The following is a 25,721-nucleotide window of genomic DNA, read 5'->3' on the forward strand; positions in this document are numbered from 1 at the left end:
GTGTGTGTGTGTGTGTGTGTGTGTTAGAGAGGGCCATGAGAAATATTGCTTGAGTTTCTTTGAGTATTTTTTTTTTATCTGTTTATAGTTACATTTTATGTTGTTGAAATGTCAACAAAACAAGTCCTCATTTATGTTGTAGCAGCCATAAACAGGAAGTCAGGTCGGGATACATCGAGTGGCCCCTCCCCCTTTTTTGTTTACCTGACAGTTTGTAGTAAACCGGGCCTTTGGATTCACTTGTGAATGTTTGTTTTTTTTTTTTCTCCTTCATCTGTTCTTCATAGCGAAACAAGTCATTTCCTTTTCCGAAAATCTGATTAGAAACTGAAGTGTGTCTTCTCAATGTGTGCTTGGTGTTTGTTTTGGAGCAAACTATTTTCTAGATAAACTTTAGGCTCACGTATGTGTGTGTGTGTGTGTGTGTGTGTGTGTGTGTGTGTGTGTGTGTGTGTATATATATATATATATATATATATATATATATATATATATATATATATATATATAATAAATGCAACAACAATTTTGTATTTATGGCGACTTTAATAAGATTAAAACGAAGCCTCCTTCTGTCCTGAAGATTTAACATCACGAACTGAATCCTAATGAATCGATTCTGAATCGGATCCAAATGCCAATAAAGTCAATAGTGAACTTTACAATTTTTACACCCTTTAAGATACAGAGGTTTTTTTTCTTCTTCTAGAAAGTGGACGTTCTGTGTGGTATCGGAATTAAGAAGGTGGCGTGTGGAACCCAGTTCTCTGTGGCTTTGACCATAGACGGAAATGTTTACACTTTTGGACAAGGTACGTTCACCTGTTCTCTTGTTCTTTTTTTTTTCCCTCTTTCTTTTCCTGAAGTGAAAATGCTGGATTAATCCTAAAATAAACTAAAAATTCACACACTTTTGTGGTTTAAGTGATTCACATATCTGTTTTGACTTTACACTATCATAGATCGCCTGATCGGTCTCCCAGAGGGTCGTGCTCGCAATCACAACCGCCCGCAGCAGGTCCCCGCCCTGGTGGGTGTGTTTATCAAGGATGTTGCAGTCGGGGCAGAGCATACACTCGTGCTGGCATCTACAGGAGACGTTTACGCTTGGGGGAGCAACTCAGAGGGGCAGGTAAACTCACGTGTTACATGAAATGTAGCTGGTCCTGTAAAACTAGTACTCAAATCACAAGAGTCTGGTTTTGAGTTTGCAAGCAAGTGAGAAAAAGGTGGAAAAATGTTTTATTTGTGAGTGAATATGAAGAGATTTATGATGTTGGGAATATTCCAGTGTGTGAAATAAAGAATAATAAAAGCACGTTACTCCTGGTAGTGAATCTAATCTAGAGAACAAACCAGGCTGAATGTTAAGCTCGTGCTAGTTAAGAGCTCAGTGTTGTTATTGGATAGAGATTAAAACGGAGGAATTATGAAGAACAAACCCGTGTGTAAACGTTTAACAGTTTTCTTAGATGATGATGATGATGATGATGATGGTGTTGTGTGTGTGTGTGTGTGTGTGTTTAGCTCGGATTAGGCCACACTAACCACGTACGAGAGCCGACTCTCGTCACGGCTCTGCAAGGTAAAAACATCCAGCAGATTTCTGCAGGACGCTGTCACAGTGCCGCATGGACCGCTCCGTCAGTTCCACCCAGAGCACCAGGTATACACACACACACACACACACCCACACACGCACACACGGCCTATAGCTGTGTCTAAACCGTGATTTGTACAGGCTCGTCCATGCCGCTGCAGCTCGGTCTGCCCCTGAGTGTGCCTCCACAGTATGGAGCTCTGAGAGACATCAACATGGAGGCGCTCCGAGCTCGGCTGCGTCTGCTCTACCACTTCTCTGACCTCATGTACTCCTCCTGGAGACTGCTAAACCTAAGCCCTAACAACCAGGTACACACACACACACCTGTACACACACGTATCCACTCCACACTGAGCTTTGCCACATTTTTACAGGATTATTGTTTGGAACTTAAAGGGACTTGATTATCATTTTCTGTCATGCGTCTGCACACAAGTTTTGGGAAAATTTAGCTTGATGGATAAGTTTAACGATCAAATGAAGTAAACACGGGGGGCACGGTGGCTTGGTGGTTAGCACGTTTGCCTCACACCTCCAGGGTTGGGGGTTCGATTCCCACCTCCACCTTGTGTGTGTGGAGTTTGCATGTTCTCCCCGTGCCTCGGGGGTTTCCTCCGGGTACTCCAGTTTCCTCCCGCGGTCCAAACACATGCATGGTAGGTTGATTGGCATCTCTGGAAAATTGTCCGTAGTGAGTGATCGCGTGAGTGAATGAGAGTGTGTGTGTGTGCCCTGTGATGGGTTGGCACTCCGTCCAGGGTGTATCCTGCCTTGATGCCTGATGACGGTTGAGATAGGCACAGGCTCCCCGTGACCCGAGGTAGTTCGGATAAGCGGTAGAAGATGAATGAATGAATGAATGAAGTAAACACCGCTGTTATTCCTGCGGACTTTATAAATACAGAGATTGTTAGAGTACACACCTAAACAAACAACTTCACTTAAGAATTGAGAGATTATTAAACACAAACATCATTATATTTAGTATCACAATGCAAATGGCCGATTGGCTGTTTTGTCCATTTTGTTTCTTTCACCTTAAGGAAACTCTTAGACCATAAAGAAACTTTATATAGTCTATTATCACTTTAAACCGAGGTGTGTGGTGTGTTTCAGAGTTGCACGTCTCATTATAACCCTGGAACATGGGGTATTGTCCAGGGGCAGCTGCGCCCTCTGCTGGCTCCACGTGTGTACATGCTGCCGATGGTTCGCTCCATCGGTAAGACCATGGTTCAGGGCAAGAATTACGGCCCTCAAATCACCGTCAAGAGAATCTCCACTCGGTCAGTAACAGCACAAAGGGTTAAAGGGTTTAAGTCCTCTTATAAAACAGCAGCCTGATGATTTTGTTTTATTAAAGAAAAGACATTATATTTTGATCTATTTACATCTTATGAGTTTCTGTTTTCATTTATGTTTCTGTTCTTTCTCTCTCACACTCTCTCATGTGAAGCGGGAGGAAGTGTAAGCCCATTTTTGTGCAGATCGCTCGGCAGGTAGTGAAGCTGAACGCGTCTGATCTCAGGCTGCCTTCTCGGGCGTGGAAGGTGAAGCTGGTAGGCGAGGGAGCAGACGACGCAGGAGGAGTTTTTGATGACACGATTACTGAAATGTGTCAGGTGCGGTCACCTTCAGATTCCTGGAGTAAAAATGTTTATCTAGACATGACCATAACACAGTGTGTGCGTGTGTGTGTGTGTGTGTGTGTAGGAGCTTGAAACCGGTGTGGTGGACCTGCTCATCCCCTCTCCTAATGCCACGGCAGAAGTGGGCTACAACAGAGACAGGTCAGGAGTTTTACTGTGTACATACATGTTGTACCTGTAACCATGTTAACATTAACCAGCATTAACTAACATTAACCAGCAAAGCAGTGTTAATGATGCTGGACAATTTAGCCTCATTAAGGAAAGTAAGTACTGTAGTTTTGTGGGTGTCAATAAATCCAGCATATAAATAACTAACTAAATAAATAAATAAATATCTTCTCATCTAATTAAAAAAAACAAGTTCAATTAAATTAAGGCAATTAAGATCTCTATTATTTCATTAAACTGAAAGCTCTTTTGATTGTGTGTGTGTGTTCCAGGTTCCTGCTGAACCCCTCAGCATGTCTGGATGAGCATTTGCTGCAGTTTAAATTCCTGGGTATCCTGATGGGCGTGGCCATTCGCACCAAGAAACCTCTGGACCTGCATCTGGCTCCGCTGGTGTGGAAGCAGCTGTGTTGCATCCCGCTGATGCTGGAGGACCTGGAGGAGGTGGACCTGCTGTACGTCCAGACACTCAACAGCATCCTGCACCTGGAGGACAGCAGCATCACTGAGCAGAACTTCCACGAGGTGCACGCACGCACACACACACACACACACATACTCACACAAATACCAGGGCGCACACACACAAAGATGCGTGGGTACCCGAACACACACTTTTTACTAGAGTACAGAGTACCTAGTGTATGTACATAGTGTGTAGTACATCAGCTGTGTGTTGTTCTTTTTGTAGATGATTCCTCTGGACTCATTTGTGGGTCAGAGTGCTGATGGGAAAATGGTGCCCATCATTCCAGGAGGAAACAGCATCCCTCTGACCTTCTCCAACAGGAAAGAGTATGTAGAACGTGCCATAGAGTACCGGCTACACGAGCTTGACCGTCAGGTAGGTGTGTGTGTGTGTGCTATCATTAATAGACTCTGTGGTTACATTTTATTATGTACACAATATAAAGAATGAAAGGACCAAGAAAAAAGGATCACGTTCATTTTATTCCTCCTCCCAGATTAATAATCAATTATTTCAGTTCTTTTTAATTTAGTTCCGTCCTCCGGTATTTCTGCGATGCATGTTTTGTATAATAAAATATTTATCACGGAGGGATTGATTTAGCGGTTGACAGACACTGGTTGGGCTGCAAGACATTTGGACTTCAAGGCTGCCAATAATTCTGGAGTTGACAGTCGTGCTGCACGTCGACTAAGAATTGTGTGTGTGTGTGTGTGTGTGGGTACCAGGTGGCAGCTGTGCGAGAAGGCATGTCGTGGATCGTGCCGGTGCCTCTGCTCTCGTTGCTGACCGCTCGGCAGTTGGAGCAGATGGTGTGTGGTCTGGCGGAGATCAGTGTGGAGGTGCTGAAGAAGGTGGTACGTTATCGGGAGGTGGAGGAGCAGCAACAGCTGGTTCAGTGGTTCTGGCAAACGCTCGATGAGTTCTCTAACGAGGAACGCATGCTGTTCATGCGCTTCGTCTCCGGACGCTCGCGCCTCCCTGCTAACACGGCTGACATCTCACAGCGCTTCCAGATAATGAAGGTGGACCGGGTAAGAAACACACACACACACACACTTTTTTCTATCTCTTCTGTGTCTTCTCTCTCAGACCCATTCGTTCTCTTTCACACATTCTATTACGTTTTTTCCCCCCAATCACAGTTCCTCTCTCACACACTTTGTTTCTTCTCACTCTCCTTTTCTCTCCACAGCCATACGACAGTCTTCCCACATCCCAGACCTGTTTCTTCCAGCTCCGCCTCCCGCCCTACTCCAGCCAATCAGTGATGGCGGAGCGGCTACGATACGCTATCAATAACTGTCGTTCAATCGACATGGACAATTACATGCTGTCTCGGAACGTGGACAACACGGAGGGCTCGGACACCGACTACTGACCGAGCCACAAGGCACAAAGACACACCGAACTCCGATTCGGCTCTTTTTAAACGATAAAAGCAAAACTCACTGGTTTTTATTTTTCACTTCCTTTATTAGCTGTTAAAGCAGTCGGGTGGAGTTAACGAAAGCCACAGTATCAATTGTGAAACATCGTGTTTTTCTGCTTTATTTCTCAATTCTTCTCAACTCTTTTTTTAAAAAGGATTTTTCTGCATTTTTGAATTTACTTAAAGAAACAAAACAAAAAAAAAAACTGGTCTAGAGATAAAAGGAAACCATATTGTACATTGTGTATAATGCTTCATTAGAAATTGTTTTAAGTCCATATTTATTTCGTTTTAATTTTTCTGGAATTGCCTTCAGTAATAGTGCAACAATTAAAAGCTTCAAACTCGGAACCGCTTTTAATTCCCTTCGTTTGTAGCGAAAGGTAAAAAAAGTGCAAAGTAGTAGAAAGAGTCACATAAACAGTTATCTAACGTCTGTTGTTTATATTCAACCTTTAATTGTTTCTGCTGCATTTTATAAAGGTTCTGCCACACGGCCGAGGTTACAGTAGTCAGAATCTTAGAAACAGCAAGAAGAGCAGAGCAGACTTCAATCAGCTAATAAAATACGTCAATATCCTTCACTTTTAAAGGTAATTTCACTGCAAATATTTACAACAAAACGTCACTGTTTCGTCTCGTTCACACTTAATCATAAAGTGAAGATGTTAATAATTAAGAGTTGTTTTTTTTTGGATGTAATTTAGTGTCAGCAAAATAGAAAGTGAACACTTATCTTCCTACTTCATAAACTCAAAGATTTACGTACAAGATAAAGTAAATAAATACAGCTAAATTAGGGCTATGACAAGTACTTGATTTAATTTTATGTTAATATATAAATATATATATAATTATCTTTAGAGACCGATCATTTTAATTAAAGAGTTAAAGCGCTACAGATGAGAGCTACAGTCTCACGGCCAGCCTTAATATCACTATTATAGGATTATTTCACATAATTCGTTTTAGTTTTAAAATTGGACTACATTTACATAAACATGTTTTATGTAAGAAAAAAAAAAAGATGCAAAGACCTCGAATCAGCAGACTGATTTCTACACTGATGTTTTACTTTCTCGAGTGTAAAGAAAAACAAACCAAAAAAGAAAAAAAAAAAAACGAGATGTCCTCCTCCAGGCTTCTGTAGTCAGTTACTGCTCAGGGTTTCGACTCTTGTGTGGATCTCAAAACCAATTTCTCAGTAAAATCACTGAGAAACACAAAGAACACCGAATCAACACACAAAACTATTAAACGTAAAAAAAAAAAAAAAAAGCTAGTTTACAAACTCGTTCTCCTTCTGTCCCAAACAGATAAAGAGTTGAGGTACAGGGACAGAAAGGGAAACGGGTACAAAAAAGTGCCAAACACTAAGAAAAAGAAAAATCTCCAGTCCCACAGCAAGAGTCTGAAGATTCGTGAACTGGCTGAGCTCCAGTCTTTATAGAGAGAGAGAGAGAGAGAGAGAGAGAGAGAGAGAGAGAGAAAAATAAGATGCTGTTATCTCTGCCTGTTATTGACCAGGAGGAAGTCTTTGTCCCTGCAGGAAAGACAAAGTCTGAGGTTCCTCATAGAGCCACCGGCACAGAAGAACGCCCAAACGGCCATCACACACACGACCATGTAGGTGGGGATCAGACTGCCTTCGTACTTCGGGTTCACGAACGTCTGGAACAAAAAAAACGTATAAGAGGTCCTAAGCATTTACACAGAAATTACACAGAACTAAAGAGACAGCAGGAACCTGTGTGTGTGTCTCCGTCTCTCTCTCGGTGTATCTGACTCACTCTTTCAGCTCTATTTGTTTTTCTGTTCGTCTGTCCATGTGTATGTGCCTCACTGTAAGTCTCTTTCTGTCTCGCTGTCTTTGTGCGGCTCTCATCACGTGGTCCCTTATTTTCTTTCTGCATGCATGTCTCGCTCTCTGTCCTATTGTGTTGGTCTGTGTTCATGTATTGTGTGTGTGTGTGTTTCTTACCAAGCATGACACTAACAGGTGACTGCACACCACAACTCCAAGTGACCACCACCTCTGACGCTCGCACGAGTCAAAAAAGACGACGCCCCAAAACACGTGCAGGAGAATTATAGCGAGAGTCATGAAGGCTGCAGAGGAGAAAAAAAAAAATGACATGTTTTAAACCAAACAATGAAACACACACACACACACACACCCACACACACAGGTTATTCACCTGAAGAAATGAAGTAATGTTGTGAATCTCCGTGGATGCCCACAGTCCCTGGACCCACAGAGTCAGACAGGATGTTAACCACCGAGAACGCGCCGCTCATCAGCCCGAATCCCAGACCAGACACTGAAAACACACACACGCACAAAACATTTCATCAAATTGTCGTGTCACTTTTTCTTGCTGTTGGTCCCGTAATATGTTCAAGCTGCAAAATTAACAGCATTAGTGATGAAAACAAACAAGCTGTTTACGGTCATTGTTATTTTTAAAGGAGATTCTGAGACTTCGACAATCTGTAAATGACTCTGCTTATTGAACTCCTTCAGAACTGAATCGTTTACATGATTGTTATTGCTTTAATAAACCGGTCATGACGGAGAATCGGGGTTTTAATCGAACGTCTAATTTGTAGGGGTTTCGGAATTAGATAACAGGCTCTAATCTAAATTCTATCATTTCTGTTTATTCACCAAAACAAATTTGATTCACCTTGACTCGTGAGTCAGTTCAACCGATTCGTTCTGTCAGAGCTGTAGGATTCCTGACTTCACGTAAACTGCAGCTTTTTTCACTTCACTTTTCACATTCTTTGACTTGACTTTCAACTTCAACGTGACATACGGCTAAGTACGGTGACCCATACTCAGAATTCGTTCTCTGCATTTAACCCATCCAAAGTGCACACACACCGTGAACAGTGGGCAGCCATTTATGCTGCGGTGCCCAGGGAGCAGTTGGGGGATTCGGTGGCTTGCTCAAGGGCACCTCAGTCGTGGCCGGCCCGAGACTCGAACCCACAACCTTCAGGTTAGGAGTCAGAATCTCTAACCATTAGGCCACGACTGCCCCGAGTACAACAACTGATACATCGACTCGGTGTTAAACGCACGCATTCACACACTTTAAACTAACTTCTCTAATAGTACTGCTTTGTCTGAACTATCAGAATCAGCTGTATTCGGCATGAGAACAGTAAACATTTAAATAGTAAGGATGTACATATTTACAGAGGCAGTAATTACAGATGGAGAATGAATTACAGAACACCGGTAATAATCCCTGTGTCAGCTGATTAAAACCGAACATGGCATGGAGGTGTTCTAGTACACAGAGATCTGTAGCGCCTTCCTGAAGGGAGAAGTGCAAACAGGTTGTGGCCGGGGCGAGAGGGGTCTGTAATGATGTTACCTGCCCGTTTCTTCACTCTAGAGTTGTAGAAGTCCTGAAGGTTGCTCAGATAAACACCAATGATCCTTTCTGCTGTCTGGTGCAGTCTTCTTAAATCTGATTTGTTGCTGGAACCAAACCAAACAGTTATAGAAGAGCACAGAACCGACTCAATAACAGTTGAGTGTCAACTTTCAGTTGATGGTTTCTTCTGAAGTCTACTATCATCTCCACAGTATTGAGCATGTTCATCTCCAGGTTGTTGTGACCGCAGCTGCTCAACCCCTCGTCTGTATGCAGACTCGTCTCCGTCTTGGATGAGACTGAGGACTGTAGTGTCATCTGCAAATTTCAGGAGCTTGACATAGGGGTTTTTAGAAATGCGGTCATTTGTGTAGAGAGAGAAAAACAGTGGGGAGAGAACGCAGCCCTGAGGAACTCCAGCGCTGATGGTGTGGATGTTGGATGCGAGTTTTCCCATCCTCACTTGCTGCTGGTGATCCACTGACAGATGGAGGTGGGTACAGAGAGAAGTGTCAGTTTATTCAGGATGGTACCTGGAATGATGGTGTTCAAGGCAGAGCTGAAGTCCACAAACAGGATCCTTTCATAACTCCCTGGTTTGTCCACAGGTTAGAGGATGTAGTGCAGTCCGATGTTGACAGCATCATCCACAGACCTGTTTGCTCGGTAAGCAAACTGCAGGGGGTCCAGTGATGTCCTTCAACACCAGCCTCTCAAATGACTTCATGACCACAGACATTAAAGCAACGAGTCTGTAGTCATTTAGTCCTGTGATCTTTGGTTTCTTGGGTACAGGGATGATGGTGGAGCGTTTGAGGCAGGAAGGGACTTTGCACAGCTCCAGTGATCTGTTGAAGATCAATGTGAAGATGGATGATAGCTGGACAGCGCAGGTTTTGAGGCAGGCTGAAAAGACGCCGTCTGGGGCTTTGGCTTTGATTATCTTCCGTTTGCTGAAGACTTTGCATACATCTTTACAGATCTTAAGTATGAACTACAATTAACTGTAACCTCACAAATGTGTGATTAAAGCAGTTTTTAATCTGAATATGCACATTAAGCGGATTAAGTGAGATGTAGTACCGTAAGCCAGCTGGCGAACGGAGATGGGCATAGTCTCCTCTTGGCTGATGGCCAGCAGACCTTCATTTGCTTTCCTGTAAACCAAATCAGGGGAATGTTATAAAAATAAAACCACATGCTAGCGTTCCTGTTTTTTAAGTGTGTATGTGTTTGAGTTCAATCTCACTTTAAGAGTTTATAGTAGGCGAATCTGAAGAGTTCCTGTAGCAGGACAGACAGCAGCACTCCGAAGGCGAGCAGGCCTTTCTGCTGCGAGCTGCTGTCTTTATTACTGATCTGTACAGAGATGAACCACACCAACGACGACAGCAACAAAGACACGAGCCAGAAAAATGCTCTTGACAAACATGACACAAAAACAACAGTGTAAGTACAAAAGGAAATGACAATAAACAAATAATAAAAAAGTTCCTCATCTCTCTGACACGTTCCTAAGGTTCCTGTACATTCCTATGCGTGTGCAATGCCTGTATATGCAGATTTCTGAATATTCTTGAATGAATAATGACAGAATCCTGCATTTCTATGCATGTACAGTGGATTTAAAAAAAATTTAATCAAGATAAATCATGTTAGAATTTAACATGGGGGAGAGAGATAAATAATGTACATAACCTATTTGCTGATGTGTGGCAGTGTTTAGAATCAACCAAATCACATTTACACTCTCACTCACTCACATTCACACTCATGTTGAGTAATTATTACACCAGTCACCAGGTAAAGTGACTGATTAAACCCCAAATAAAGTACTACTCCTGTGGGCTTTTTTGACATCTTGGTAACATCCATCTGCAAAACCTCTGAGCCGTAAAGAGCTTACGAGGCAGGTACAGAATTAGACTGTTGAAAGGTTACAAAAAAACACTGAATATCCAAAGTAACTCTTTAAAAACAAAATGACTAAATGGAGAAAATATGGCCCAACAGCACATTACAAAGAACAGGACATCCTCCTAAAAGTGATGAGAAGTCCGGGAGAAAACTGGTGAAGAAGGCTGAAGAGGCCTAGAGCAACATTAAAAGAATCGCAGCAATTTCCGTTTGCTCTTCAGCAATCAAGAACTGATTGCTCTTCACACGTGATGACAATCTCTCAATTGTTCACTTATCTTAGATGATGCGAGGAGAGCAAGAGGGAAGCTTTTTCAACCCAAAAAACAAACAAAACAAACAAACAAAAACACCCAAGCGCAACTAAAGCTTGCAAAAAATACATCCAGTGTCCCAAAACCATGTGGAATGGGTGTCATGATCTGACGAGACCAAAGAGAAAAAGTCACCATCTCCACAGTGAAGCATGGTGGTGGCAGCATCACGTTTCGACTTTTCTTCAGCTGGAAAACTGCGGTTTTAATCAGGGTGGATGGAATAATGTATAGCTCCAAATACAAGACTCCTGGACAAAATATTGCCACCTCCCATATTAACAGGGGTGTGTAGACTTTTATATCCACTATACGTGTGTATGTAGTCTGTATGTAGGAATAAATAAATATATGATGTCTAAATATACACTAATATATATATATATATATATATATTACACACACACACACACACACACACACACACATCTTGTGAAATGATGTCTGCATATTCACAGTATGTTTTTTTTTTTTTTACCAAAATAATGTTCTAGTATAATATATTTGCATTATTGTGAATTTGCACATCCACACAATGTAAGTATTCCGAGGTGAAGTTAGTTTGATAAACACAACAGTCACTTAGGGACCGTCAATAAATTAACTCTTAATGACACAAACGCATGTCACGTGACCCGGTGACTTCACAGCTGAACAGAATTTAACACAAGAGACAATTAACACACCCCTAAACGGGCTTAATTTACTAAACAAATAGGTGGTTAGTTAAAATCCACACAGGATAATTTACTAAGTTACTAAAATCCACAGCTGAACCGAGTTAAGTTTAGACTCTATCACGCGCACTTTATAAACACCGCGTCATCAGTATGATGCTAACACTGCTAGCTAACCCTGTTAGCCTGTTAGCTAACAAGCACAGCGGGGTGTTGTTAAACTTACTCACCCCGCGATGAGGAAAATAACCCTTAGAGGATCTTGGGCGATAGTGAGCATAAACAACGCTACAGCGGGACTGAAGGCGATAAAAGTACAGCCGAAAAACACCGCCGCCGTCATCGTTAAACTCAAAAATGCACCTCTACCGGAAGTAATGTAGCCTATACTTCCGGTCAGCCTATATATATTTTCCCCTGAGCGGGTATATAATTATTTACAATAAGAGAAAAACAGTTAGAGTTGTTAAGCATAGGGCTTAAACACAAGACGTTAATGTATTGACTTCTATACGAAATATAACCATATATCCGAATGTACAAAATTAAACTTAAATCATTTTTAGCTTTAGCATCTTAGCCCAGTGATGGAAAATGGCAGAAGAAACATTTACAAAATAAAAGTCATTTACAAACTAAAGGTCCATTTTTTTAAAAGTTAGAGACAGAAAAAAAACATTACATTAAAGTAACAGCTTTAATAATGATCAATTATTTATTATATATATCCCAGGGATCTTCCATTATTCCACAGGATTTAATGCAAACGTTTTGTATTTTAACATTAACAATATTGAAGAATCCAATACAATCTGCATATCTAATTGAGAAATTTCCCCATTGTGGGACGAATAAAGTTATATCTTATCTTAAACCACTAGTGGTGTATATTATAAAATGAGAAAAAAGTATGGAAGGAAATATCAGTGCTATACTGTACATGGACACGTGCACATTATTGTTTATCCATAAAAAGAGCAAGCTTTTAATTTCTTTGAAACTCATTAATATTGGCAGGAACCAGTGTCAGATTTACAGCCTGAGCTCAAGGTAAAGAATCTCAAATTGAAATAAACAATAAACATCATTTCACGTTGTCTTCACACCCGTAGATAAACTGTACAGAAGGATATTCAAGAATTTCACTTTAAAAACAGTGAAAATATTTAAAGTAAAAAGATAAAATAAATACTGGAAATACTTTATCTTTTAAAAACAAATCATCTCCTTATAGACATCATGAAACATTTATTTTATTATATATATATAATCTCAGTATCAAGGGCAATTAAATACTACTACTACTAATAACAATAATACAAAAAATACTCATTTTAGTTCAGCAACACAGCTTACACTCACACTGACTTCCACCGTCGAAAAACAATTAAAATTACAATTAAAAAACATTTTTTGTTGCATGTTTGTTGGATCCAATCATAAAAAGATCCCCATTCACTGATATAAAATGTTCTCTTGCTGTTTGGAAAAGTCTGAAAGGTGGGAAAAAATTCCACTCTCTATAATCAGGATAGGTTTTAAGGCTCAAAACAAAACTAGATTTATTTATTCTCATGTCAGAGGATTTAGTGAAACATGTTCCTGATTAAATTGCTCATTATATTTACTCAGAAATGATAAAAGTTGTGGATGATAGAAGGAAGTAGGAAGAATTCTTAAATGTCCTCCATCCACAGAGTCAGCATCTTGTGTAAAAAATAATAATAATGATGATGATGATGATGATGATGTTGATGCTCAAGCCTTGTGAGCGAGCTCCATGACAGCGATGGTGGTACTCTGGCCAAAGATGAAGGTTCCAACAACGACAGTGACAACACCCCATCCAGTCAGGAACATCCTGTAAGAAAACCCAAAAAGACTTTTAATAGAAACGGAAATGTTTAGAGTTTATGGAGGGGATTCCATGACTGGATGCGAGGTACATAAACAGTACAGCTTTTCGTTCAGGACTTGAGGACTGATTAAGGGATTAATTTTTTTTTTCTGAAAAATAATTCAATCAAACTGAATTTGTGTCAGAAATGCATATCATCCTCTTCCACACACTTGGTAAAGGAAGAGAAAAGAGAAAGCATCACTTTGTGTTTTATTCAAATTAATGTATTATTTTGTCATCTTTAAGTAACAACTCTGGAAAGTGTAATGATGAGGTTTGATTTAGGATCGAGGAAAGAAATAAAGATTGTTCCAGAAACTTCATCCCTTCTTCGAGGAAAGCCACACCTCCTGAGTCCGGCTTTCGGCTGTGATCGGACAGTCATTGTATTTCACTGTGGCACGACTGCAACATAGTGATGAAAGTGAAATGCAATGTAAGAATTGTTTAAATTCATAAAATCGTCACTCACTTTAATCTGTGATCTAATGTTTCTGTCTGCATGGCAAAAATGAGGCACAGTCCTGTAAGAGAGGTTTCAAATCAATGTTAGTCCCATTTCTTCATATTTTTTGCCGTTTATTTGTGTGTCTGTGTGTGGGTAAGTGTGTGTGTATCACCAGGAAAAATGAAGATAAAGAAGGCACTGATTCCTCCGATCACACTGATGACGTCACTCATGTCTGGAACATAGACAGCGATGAGAAGCGTCACAGCGATCCACAGGACGGTCAGAAGGACCCGACAACGGCACTCGAACTCCACCGTAACTATGGAACGTCGCTCCTGGTAACGCAGCACCAACGCCAGGATGACGGTCCTGATTTAAGAGAACAATGTTGTACAGAGGGAGGTGTGTGTCGGGATGTGTGTGTGTGTCTGATAAGATACATTTATAGTCTGTGCACCTTCCCAGGAGGAGTATTATGGGATAGATTGTGATAATTGATATCCCAAACAGCAGCCTGGCGATGATCATCACCACATCGTTTCCAGGATACGACATCAGGATATCCGACGCCACGCCCCGTCCGAAAGTGAGGAAACCGAACACTCCTGTCATCAGGACAGACAGACGGTTTTTATTCCCTTATACAACCGTGTTAATGACAGGTGATACAGGAGACATTGCAGGTGTCATTACAGGTAATGTCGGTGGCATTACAGAAGATACAGGAGACATTACAGTAGACACAACTGCTGATATCCGAGGTGACATTACAGGTGATAGAGGCGACATTACACATGGCATTACTGCTGACTCACCTGTGAGAGTGTAGATGAGCAGACAGAAAGTCATGGATGTCACAGAGATGAAGACCCAGTGACTGATCTTTTTGTTCTCCATGCTGCTATAAATGGCAATGCAGGCTTCATGGCACTAAACCACACACACACACACACACACACACACACAGTTGATATATCCAGGAGAAAGTGTAATAAATATACCCGAATTAAAGGTCAAACAGAATCTCGAATCTCACCTGGAAGCCGAAGCAGATGGTGGGAACGACGCTGAACATGGAGGCCCACGAGTCTAACCTGCAGCACAGACACTCAATATTTTAGATGTTTTCACTGATAAGAAACGGATTGGAAAATGTCTGAAAAAAATCTCTCGTCTTTAAGGAGACATGCGTGGAAAGAGTCTCCAGTGTGAGCTCTGTGTTTCAGTCAGATGTGAAGCTGGAACTTGGAAGTTCTCCACATCTTCAGGACAGACGAGTTTACACTTCTGTGTGTTTCTCAGTAACATGTGGAACAAACTGGGTTTAATTTCATAATCTTATTAACATAAAGATGGAGAATAAAGAGAGACTACTGAGGGAACCACTGTTTATAGCTGAGAGAACAGAAGACACACACACACACACACACACACACACACCATTGTTGAAGAGCTCACTCTGGTAACAACAAAAATCTTCTGAAACAGAACAAATTCATGACACTTCAGTGTCCTTCAGTCGTTCTTCTGTAGAAACATTTAAAGCTTTATCCGAGTAGATTTTTTCCTTCAAAACTAAGAAACTAGACCAATTTGTTTAAACATTAAATATTAAAACTAAAATTTACATTCAAAAATTTTAAGAAAATTGTAATCAAGAGGTTTTTTGATCTTTGGCTCATGTCCACACTCACCCTGTGTGTTGAGGACGGAGATCAGCCTTGTGCTCCCCTTTCAGGTAATATTTAACGATTACAGCCACGCTGAGGTACGTAGCAGCCAGAGTCCCTAATACACTGCATTTCACATACACACACACACACACACACACACACACGGTAATCATCTCTTAAAGAAATTAACAATTAATTAAAGTAATATTACACGGAGTTCACTCTGATAGACACCTGGTGTATTTCTGGATGCTGATTTCTTTAGGGATGGACAAAGGGAGGATGATGATGAGGCACACGATGAAGAGCGAGAAGCTCTGATCTGTATACCAGTGATAGGGCATCATGTTCGCTCCAGTCACCATTTCATATACAGACAAACACACTAAACACACACAAAGACATTCGATTACAAATGAATGAACGTCAGATTTTAACCTAACAGATGAATCCGGAATAGATTAGCCTGATTACACCGATTGAGATAATTGTGCAAAGCTTTAAGCCTCAAAGTCAGGAATCACATCATGAGCAAAGGATATATATATATATATGTATGTAAAGAAATTAATTACTTTATTTTTCATTTCCAGTGTATCATCGTCTTATTTTTGGACCTCGCCACATTTAAGAAATATTATATATATATTTTTTATGAATTATTATTATTTTATTATTTAATAATAATAATAATAATAATAATAATAATTGTAATTAATATTATAAGGAATTATTAATATTGACTGCTGATAAATCTAAATTCTAAATAAGTGATTTAATCCTGTTTACATTAAATAAGCACCTCCTGAGGTTTGAGCTTTATCTTGGATTAACTTCATTTCAGAATATAAGGAAAAATCCACCATCATGTAATATCATCACCAGGCCAATCCGACTAACTCGGGCTTACAGGTATGAAGAAACAACCAGTAAAAGACTAGTAACATTGTTTAATATGATACTAAAACATATGCACAAGCTATTACATCCACTGCTATAAATGATGAATCATTTGACTTGATTCTTTTGTTTTACAATTGACTCACTGACTCAGTGAGAAAGTCAGACAAAGTTTGCGACGTTATGCTTAGTACTTGTTCTGATTTTTAGGAAGACATAAAGAACAAAAAATTAAAAAATGGCACGTAGATGCAAGTCAGCTCTCTGTGTCCAGATAAAAGAGTCATCTCAAAGAGTCGATTCATTTCCGAATGACACCACTACTACAGTGATTTTCATATGGACTAAAAAGAAACATTAAAACACACACAGACACACACACACACACCACACACAGTCACTCACTCACATTTCTCCAGCTGGTCCTGTACCACCACGAGGAACGCCACAGAGATCATGAAGAGGTTAAAGACGAAGCATATCTCACAGAGATACCCGATCCTGCGGCCGCACACTTCTTTCACCACGTCGTGATATGTGCTCTGTCGGCTGATAGAAGAGGCATAGCCGAGGATGACCAGGCCGCTGATCAGGAAGATCAAAGACACCTGAGGGGGAGAAAAAACCTGACTCAGTTCTGATACAAAAAAAACCCCACAAACTTCCTTTCTATGCTGTGTACTAATAAAGATTCTCAAAATTAAACTGAAATAAAATAAATCCTTTCAAATTGGATCCTAGAAACAATTAATGTGATATAGGCTGCACAACACGCTCTTTTGTATGCTTTATTTGACATAATATAGATAGATAGATAGATAGATAGATAGATAGATAGATAGATAGATAGATAGATAGATAGATAGATAAAGACAAGAACACACTCACACACAGAAACACACACTATTAGCAATATCATGTGAAATACAGCATGCAATTTACACCTTAATGAGAAAAGTGTACGTACACACACACACACACACACACACACACACAATCTTTCTCTTTCACAACTCTTATACATACACACATTCATTCATTATCTATCTCTCTCCCTCACATTCTTTTATTGATTCTGTGTCCAGCTTTATGTCCAGCATCATGGGGGAAACTGAGGTGAAAGAACTCGCTGTGCATTGTTACTTTTGTGTAGAAGTTGGATTTACAGTATTCTATAAAATTCCACAACATATGCAAAACAGTAAGAAATTCTGGAAGGACATTTACTCTAGTCGTTCCGTATAAAACGTGGTCGAGGAGGAAAACGGAGAACCAGGGGAAACCCACACGAACACGCAGACGTTAACAGGAGCTCAGGATCGAATGTGGAAACCTGTGATGCAGCAACCATTGTGCTAATGAATGTACAGCGGTTGTCATGGTAACAGTAGATGTTTGGCTGTTCTGAGAAAATGATGATGAAGAACTCTGAAGACTCTGATACTCTAAACCCAATTGTTTCGTAGCAGGGCTTGGGGGCATTTAGAAATTTGCATAATCTTGAATATTCGTGCATATATAATCACCGCCTAATTCAGTCCTTTTTGACTCGTAACGTTTAAAGGAAAATGCTCCATGAGTACAGAGGATGTGAGAAGCGTACATGAACTTACCATTTCTACACTGATGGCTCTGCTCACACCTCCTGCTTTCTCAAAAGCCCAGGGGAAGTTGAGGAGTCCGGCACCAAGTGCTGACTTCAGCATGATGAAAACCGCACCGAAGGAACCGAGACGCTGTGCATCCGTGTCTCGCGCTGGTTTGTACAGCAAGCTGATGCTGCGGATGCTCTCACGCGCCAGTTCCTCCATGCTGCCTCGTGCTCAGCTCTTCACGAACAAGTGTGGTGTAGTGCTGAAGGGTAAAGCAACCGGACAGAGACGCCACCGGTGATACCGAACTTCACCGACAAAGAGCTCTGTGCAAGTGCAGAGTAAATACTGGTCCGGTTCACCCCAACAGCGACCGGCTCTTCGTTATACAGTGCACACGCTCCAAGTTAAGGCACTTATAGATTAAATTTAGCACTCAGGTGAGAAATGTTGAAGAGATCTGCTAGTTTTTGACCTGACCCGTGGCTTGTGAGTCGGTTATATGAAGAAGCATTGCACGCGCAAGTTTGCAACGTTATGCTTAGTACTCGTTCTGATTTTTAGAAAGACATAAAGAACAAAAATTTAAAAAATGGCACGTAGATGCAAGTAAGCTCTCTGTGTCCAGATAAAAGAGTCATCTCAAAGAGTCGATTCATTTCTGAATGACACATCACTACTACAGTGATTTTCATATGAACTAAAAAGAAACATTAAACACACACACACACACACTTATTTGAAGAATAAGTGCATTCGAAGAAAAGTGCGCTCTGTAAGTGTGTGTACATATTAAGGTAAGTGAGAATGATTAGAATCGCAGTCACGTGACGTGTCCGTCAGACTCACCGATTTATAAGTATGTGAATAATTATTGGCTATAAAATAATAATAATAATAAAAAAGCAACCAAATCACAAACACACACACAATTCGGACCAAAGCAGGTTTCTAAAATGTTTTCCAGTTATGAGAAGCTGAAATAAATTCTCATTATTTATTTATAAATTGTACACAATTTTTCACTTAATTTAAACTTTTACTATAAATAAACACAAATGAACAAACATCACCTACGACTCTATACGATGACACTCCGGTCCTGTAGGTGGCGCTAATGATTAAAATCCGCCACGGTTCAAATAAACAACCCAAAAACATCATCGTTTCCGGTTTGGTGCTCATGTGCAACATGCCGGTTGATACTAGACGTATCCGTGGACCGGAGGTATCACAGTCTCCGTTATTATTTCTCGCTCCGGTGCCACAGACGGCTGGAGGCGGCGGCGGCGGCAGACGGGGCGCGCGAGGAAACGGTGATGTTCGCCCGGTGTTCTCGCGCTGTGGTCTCGTGAGCCAGGCCAAGGGTTCTGCGTACCTCGAGTCCGGTAACACGAAGATCATCTGCTCGGTGTTCGGTCCGCGCGAAGCCGAGCGCAAGGACGAGACCGACATGAAAACCGGACGCCTCGCGTGCGACTTCCGTCTGGCGCCGTTTTCGTGCCCGAAGCGCGGCGCCTGGATGCAGAGCGCAGAGGAGCGCGACGTGTCCACGGCGCTAACGGAGAGCCTGCAGCCCGGCGTGTGCCTGCACCGGTACCCACGCGCACAGATCGACGTGAACGTCGTAGTGCTGGAGAACGACGGGTCCGTTCTGGCGCACGCGGTGACGTGCGCGTCCATGGCGCTGGCGGACGCAGGGATCGAGATGTACGACACGGTGCTGGGCTGCGCGCTGAGGCAGGACGGAGACCGGTGTCTCGTGGACCCCGACCTGAAGGAGGAGGAGGAGATGGAACAGGGCAGTAAAGAAAACCAGGGACGTGTCACGGTGGCTCTTCTACCCAACCTCAACCAGATCTCCGGGCTGCAGGCGGACGGCGAGATGCGCGAGGACACGATAACGGCGGCCGTTAGAACGTGTATGGACGGCTGTCACAAGCTGTACCCGGTGGTGCAACACGCCATCCTCAGGGCAGTGAAACAGAAAGCACCTCCACCACCAGAAAAATGACTCCTTCTGTCTCCCTTTAATCAGAGTTCACTTTTGTACCGTGATTTGATTTCCAACAATTCTGAAAGATTCAATAAAAAAAGTTTCACACCTTCAGAGTTATTCTGTGTTTTATGGGCTTTGTGTCTTCACTCACACAAAATATACAAGTTATTATAAGGTGGGATTATGTTCTGTCTGACAATTTGGGATTTTAAAAACCTTATAGTTAAAGTTTTTAAACATTTCTCTAAATTTCTTTCATTTTTTTTTTCTGCCTGAAAGTGACGTTTTGTTCTAAAACCTCTCGCGTATTTAAGGACGTTTCTGCAAACGTGATACATTTCTGCACAAGTTTACACGAACACAACCTCACACTTTAGCTAGCGTGAGGTGAAGTGTGTTATCTAGTTAGCTTAATGCTAACTTAATATGAATTTTGAGTGTTAGTCATACGTATAATTCTATAAAGACTAGTGATATATAATTAAAACGTTGAACTAATCCTGTGAATAAATTTTACATAAGACCGGACTGTATAAATATACAATCCATAATATTTGTATACTACAGACATTAGCTAGATAGCTAAGCTAATAAGCTAACACCCTTAAAGTTTTTATAAAATAATGAACCTTTTTTCCCTCGTCTACAATCCACCAACAGCAGCAACTCACAGGACAGATACAGCAAAGGAGAATAAAATTTGACAAATTACCAAGAAAAAATCTCCTTATTACTGCGTTAACGTTTACCCGCTAGCTCGAGGTCTCGGACGGTCACCGTCTAATTTAGAAAAAGGACAGAGTCAATCATGTGAATAATATTTAATTAAACAGCAATAATAAACAATACATATATCATATGAATGGCAATTAAATAATCCGAACTATATTCTAGAAACCCTGACTCAAGCTAGATTAGGTCTGTGTGTGACCTCAGGTGCACTTTTTGTAGTCCACATAGCTTCAGTAACTGACAGCAGACAGTCATATGGTCTGGATTTACACCAATTACAAGAATGTTATTGTTAATTTCTTTAGCTAAAGTAAAGGACAAGCAGTTGAGCTCAAGTGGTTAAGGTTCTTGATCGGAGGAACAGGGTTCAAAACCCAGCACTGACAAGCTGCCAATGTAGGGCCCTTAAGAAAGGCCCTTAACTCTCACTGCTCCAGAGGTGCTGTATCATGGCGGACCTTGTGCTCTGATCCCAACCTCCAAAGTTGGGATATGTGAAAAATGTAATGTATTCGTGACAAAAGGCTTCTAGTCATTCATTTATCCTCAGTAAACCCTTCATCCTAGTCTGGGCCGTAGTGGGTCCAATGTTATCCTGGGAAAGCTGTGTGTGAGCTGGGAATTCACGCACACACATTTGTACATGTGGGCAGTTTAACGTCATAAATCCACCTACAATTGTTTTTTGGAGCTTGGAGGAAACTGAGACCCAACACAGATACAAGGAGGATGAGGACAATAACCCGAGCTCAGAGTCGAGTGCTAGGATTCGGTCCGAGGAATCAATCGTATTTGACGCTTCTTTAGTAATTTGCATAAAATTAATAAAAAGTGTTGTTTCGTCACTGAAATCATGGCACTGTGTAGCTTTGTTGCTCGCAGGTGTGAATGTATTGAATTCATTAGTGATTGTGAATGACGCAGTGATAACAGAGACAACAAATTGTTCTTATTCATCTTATTATGGGTTATGACACAAACAACCTTTAAACCAATTAGCTAAAAAAAAAGGCTTTTTCTAGCATACAAACAAACGTATGTGTGTGTGTGTGTGAGAGTGTGTTTACACTCAGTGTGATTTCAATGTGATCTGTGTGATCTCTGCGCGGCTGCCGATTCTCATTGGAATGCCGTAATAAACCGTTCCAGGAGTAACGTAGATCATAGTGTTTTCCGAGATGCGGTAAAGTCCACAGAAGTACGGATTCATCAGGAACGCCAGGACAGTGAGAGGGAAGAGCTGACCAGCATGAGTGTGACCTGAACGTCATACAAATAAAGGCAGAATATTTTGAGTTTTGTTGGTTGAAATCAGATTTTGGTCTTGCTCATGATTAATATCACTGGTTCAGATCCCTTAATAATAATGAAATAATATAGACATTATATATAATATATTATTATTATTTAAAAAATAAATAAATAAATATATATATATATATATATATATATATATATACACACACACCAATGAATTAAATAACATTAATGCTCATAATCAACAAACACTAGTGTAATTAAACATGAATTAATTGATCTTTGTTAATTACTAATGAATAATCTAATAATACATATAATAATTATTTTAAAAAAATGCAATTTCAATTATTTAGACCAAAAGCGAAAATTTTGAAATGATCATAATTAATTAATAATTACTAATAAAATAATAGCATTTAGTATGGCTTAATTAAATATTAATGGACCAGTACTTAATGTTTGTAAATGAATAAATATGTCATTATTATTTAGGAGTTTATTTGAACTGATTCTGTTCATACAAATCTGAACCATAAATCTAAATGACAAAATGTTACTGATATTAATGTGGAATGAGACATGAGCAGAGTGTGTACCTGACAGCACTAAGTTGATATCTGGTCTTTGCTGGAGCGCTTGTTTAGCAGCGTGAGGTTGATGAGCCAGGAGGACAATCGGACGATCTTCGCTACAACCACTCAGGGCTTTCTCAACATCCATCCCGTGACCAGGATACCTGGAACCGAAGAAAAGCACCAACATGATAATTCTACATGCTAGTGGTGCAGTGATACGATGATTTGTTTAAAAACTTTGTTATTTATAAAACTGTAAATGTGTCAGGTCTCTTCAGTGTTTATTGAGCACACTGTTGTGTTCTCCGCTTCAGTGCGGTTCTGTAGTCAGGGGAGAAGTCTGTGATTAAGTGGGCTCCATCCGGACAGTGAGTCGACTCTGAAGCGACTCACTGCAGCAAATGAAAACTGCTTTTTTTTTATGAGACCTACAAGCACACACTGTAACTTGTAAACGTTTGTCATTTTTGAGCATGCTTTCAGCCTTACACACATCTCAGACAAAGATCTGTGGCTTTTTAAGGTTCTATACTACAACTGAACCAAAGGAATCAATTTCACTCTGATTCAGACTCATGGATGTGAAAATGCACATTGATAATAAATTAACACTAAAAATGCGGTCAGATTTGTTCAGGAAAAAAAAATGACACGGAAAGACTTAAAATGTGGAAATCAGAGTAACAGCACATTAGTTTAAGACTCACTGTCTCTCCCTGTAGCCGCCTGACTGTCTGTGTCTCTCTTCTTCTGTCTCCTACTCTGTCTTTTTCTCTCTATCCATCTTTGTCACTTTTCATCTCTCTCTCTCTCTCACATTCTGGCCACGTCCCTCTCTTTCTCCCCCTGTCTGTCTGTCTGTCTTTGTTTCTCTCTCTTTCCTGCCACAAGTAAGTAAGTATTCTGAAATATGTTCCCTGTCATCTCATTATTTCTGAATAACACCCCAGATCAAACATCCTGAATATCCCAAATGATTGTTTTTATTAAATATGTAAACAAATCACATAAAATAAAAAGAAATCAGAGATATGAAAGAAAAGTGAAATAAATAATCAATAATAAAGCTCACCGCAGCATGCTAGCTTCCAGGTCATCGATTCCAGCGAGACAGAACCAGTCCTGCGTTTGTCCGGGTCTGAACACACGAGCATGGCTGTTGTGTAGAGGTTCTATTCCCTTCGAGCGCAGAAACTCGAACCAATTGTCCACATCAGCGGTGTAGTACTCATGGTTCCCTAACACACACACACACACACACACACACACACATACACACACAAACACACACCGTGTTTATGTCTGAATCTTTCAGCAAACCAGGTTCCTTATACCGCACTGGGTTCTGACCTGTCACAAAGTATGAGCCGAGTCGAGGTCTGAGGAGAGCCAGCGGTTCTGCAGCCGTCCTCAAACGGGTCACCTGAGAGTCGGTCAAATCACCTACAATCACCACCACATCTGACAGCAACACACAAACACACACTTCTCATGCACCAAAATGACTAAACATATCACAAATATTTTAATCCTTAAACATTTTAATTAATGTCGTAATTCAGGGTGTAGTTTCCCTTCTATGAAACGAATGAAACACGGTGTTGGCGGCATCGTGAAAGCTGTAGATACTCTGGTTACCTGGTTCTAGCTGATTGACCATGGTGACAATGCGCTGAAGTTGTGAGCGCCCGACTGTTGGCCCTAGATGGATATCTGAAAGCAGAACCACCTTGAGGCCATCCATCGAAGCTGGCAGTTTCTCCAGAGGAACCTCGACTTCCACCAATTGTGGTGGCTGTGCGGCGTTTAACAGCCCGTACACGGTCAACAGCGCAGTCATCACTAAAGCAAGAACACTTTGTCTGGCTGAACTGCTCACCACCACCACCATCACAGAAGAACCCTTGGAGAACATCTGGAGCATGCGGCTGGATAAACCAAACAACATGAGGAAGAACAGCAGGATGACGTAAACACCGAGGCAGCTGAAGCTCAGCATGGACAGCCAGTGCGGTTCCGTGTGCACCAGGTAAAACATGCACAGGTAGCTGCAATGAGCGAGCACGAGGAACATCAGCACCACCGCGCGCCAACATCTGTGCGCCCAGGCAGCGGCCGCGGTGTCCGGTGGTCTCGCGCCGCACAGACGCGTCACCACGCGCTTCCAAATATAGATGGAGCCGAGAAGCAGCAGGGAGCTGATTAACAACACAAACTGCACCCGAAACAACCGCGCGCGCGTCATCATGTCCACGCGCTCCGACAGCACGGTTCGGGATACGAGCATGGAGAAGAACACGACCCCTGTAGCCACGCCCACTTTCCCTTCGGCAGAAAGCCGAGAAAAGCCGAACATCTTCGGACAGGTTTCTGACATATAAGCTCACGTGTGTCCGGTAAAAACGTCATAAATCATAAAATAAACATTCTATACATTTTTTAAAAATCATAATATCCTTTCAAGGTGATGTTTTGTTTATTTTTAGCACTTCCGGAAACAAGATCTTTATAATCCACCGCTTTCACTGAGCGGTCTCGAGACACAGCAGACAAACATGTCATAGACACACAAAGTAATCATTAGGACATGACATATAGATCACATAATCCAGGGTCGCCTTAAAACGCTATTGTTTTTATCTGCTTCTTTCTCAGTCCTGCTGTATCACTGCTGACCCTGCGCGCTGAACACAGTCTCCAAAGTGCGTATATGCGAAGAATTATATTCACTGTACTGTGATAAGATGTGACAAGTAAAGTCGTCTTTTCTACTCTATTCTTCCTGTTGGCTTCTTGTTCTTCTTTATGGACTAAACGGCGTACGGTAAAGATGCTCTACGCTGCACTACCGCCACCTGCCGGTCTGGAGTGAATCGCCATGGCTAGGCTAATAACCAAAATGATTTAGTAATAATTTCTTCACTATAATAAACAATATTACACAATCATTTAGTTAGGTGCATCTCATAATAATTTCTGTTATGTATAATCATCTTCCTAGATATAATGTTTTAACGA

General features: G+C 41.1%; 5 protein-coding genes across 9 annotated transcripts in view; 2 read left to right on the forward strand and 3 right to left on the reverse strand.

The window, feature by feature from the left end:
- Nucleotides 1-5,675, forward strand: part of herc1 (HECT and RLD domain containing E3 ubiquitin protein ligase family member 1) — a 49,473-nt gene extending 43,798 nt beyond the window's left edge. For all 4 annotated transcript variants that reach the window (XM_060865730.1, XM_060865891.1, XM_060865809.1 and 1 more), the window contains exons 68-78: nucleotides 710-812; nucleotides 963-1,132; nucleotides 1,528-1,666; nucleotides 1,742-1,911; nucleotides 2,720-2,889; nucleotides 3,060-3,225; nucleotides 3,317-3,393; nucleotides 3,696-3,948; nucleotides 4,115-4,267; nucleotides 4,621-4,926; nucleotides 5,088-5,675. In XM_060865730.1, coding sequence (XP_060721713.1) covers nucleotides 710-812; nucleotides 963-1,132; nucleotides 1,528-1,666; nucleotides 1,742-1,911; nucleotides 2,720-2,889; nucleotides 3,060-3,225; nucleotides 3,317-3,393; nucleotides 3,696-3,948; nucleotides 4,115-4,267; nucleotides 4,621-4,926; nucleotides 5,088-5,273 — 1,893 coding nt within the window. In that variant the 3' untranslated portion in view covers nucleotides 5,274-5,675. The remainder of the gene's footprint in view (nucleotides 1-709; nucleotides 813-962; nucleotides 1,133-1,527; nucleotides 1,667-1,741; nucleotides 1,912-2,719; nucleotides 2,890-3,059; nucleotides 3,226-3,316; nucleotides 3,394-3,695; nucleotides 3,949-4,114; nucleotides 4,268-4,620; nucleotides 4,927-5,087) is intronic.
- Nucleotides 1-25,497, reverse strand: part of tmppe (transmembrane protein with metallophosphoesterase domain) — a 298,028-nt gene extending 272,531 nt beyond the window's left edge. The window contains exons 1-5 of one of the 2 annotated variants that reach the window (XM_060867081.1): nucleotides 24,342-25,497; nucleotides 24,054-24,164; nucleotides 23,776-23,941; nucleotides 22,725-22,864; nucleotides 21,933-22,128 (exon numbers count right to left, since the gene is read on the reverse strand). In XM_060867081.1, coding sequence (XP_060723064.1) covers nucleotides 21,938-22,128; nucleotides 22,725-22,864; nucleotides 23,776-23,941; nucleotides 24,054-24,164; nucleotides 24,342-25,080 — 1,347 coding nt within the window. In that variant the 5' untranslated portion in view covers nucleotides 25,081-25,497 and the 3' untranslated portion in view covers nucleotides 21,933-21,937. Of the gene's footprint in view, nucleotides 1-20,942; nucleotides 22,129-22,724; nucleotides 22,865-23,775; nucleotides 23,942-24,053; nucleotides 24,165-24,341 lie in introns of those variants that run through there. The other variant, XM_060867019.1, reaches the window with a different exon arrangement.
- aph1b (APH1B gamma secretase subunit) lies at nucleotides 5,761-12,031 on the reverse strand. The gene is made up of 6 exons (XM_060867529.1): nucleotides 11,852-12,031; nucleotides 9,963-10,133; nucleotides 9,797-9,870; nucleotides 7,523-7,645; nucleotides 7,306-7,433; nucleotides 5,761-6,995 (listed from the first exon to the last, which is right to left on the reverse strand). Exons 1-6 carry the CDS (start codon nucleotides 11,962-11,964, stop codon nucleotides 6,828-6,830), a joined length of 777 nt encoding a protein of 258 aa, XP_060723512.1. The 5' UTR covers nucleotides 11,965-12,031; the 3' UTR covers nucleotides 5,761-6,827.
- On the reverse strand, nucleotides 13,313-18,356 carry slc38a8b (solute carrier family 38 member 8b). The gene is made up of 10 exons (XM_060885223.1): nucleotides 18,159-18,356; nucleotides 16,955-17,153; nucleotides 15,880-16,030; nucleotides 15,667-15,768; nucleotides 15,009-15,066; nucleotides 14,788-14,902; nucleotides 14,430-14,577; nucleotides 14,142-14,341; nucleotides 13,994-14,045; nucleotides 13,313-13,482 (listed from the first exon to the last, which is right to left on the reverse strand). The coding sequence occupies exons 1-10, from the start codon at nucleotides 18,354-18,356 to the stop codon at nucleotides 13,380-13,382; spliced, it is 1,326 nt and encodes a 441-aa protein (XP_060741206.1). The 3' UTR covers nucleotides 13,313-13,379.
- Nucleotides 19,280-20,247, forward strand: exosc6 (exosome component 6). The gene has a single exon (XM_060865579.1). The coding sequence runs from the start codon at nucleotides 19,321-19,323 to the stop codon at nucleotides 20,149-20,151; it is 831 nt and encodes a 276-aa protein (XP_060721562.1). The 5' UTR covers nucleotides 19,280-19,320; the 3' UTR covers nucleotides 20,152-20,247.
- Nucleotides 25,498-25,721: the final 224 nt, after the last annotated feature.

Source organism: Tachysurus vachellii, chromosome 1 (assembly GCF_030014155.1).
Source record: "Tachysurus vachellii isolate PV-2020 chromosome 1, HZAU_Pvac_v1, whole genome shotgun sequence".
Classification (NCBI taxonomy): Eukaryota; Metazoa; Chordata; class Actinopteri; order Siluriformes; family Bagridae; genus Tachysurus; species Tachysurus vachellii.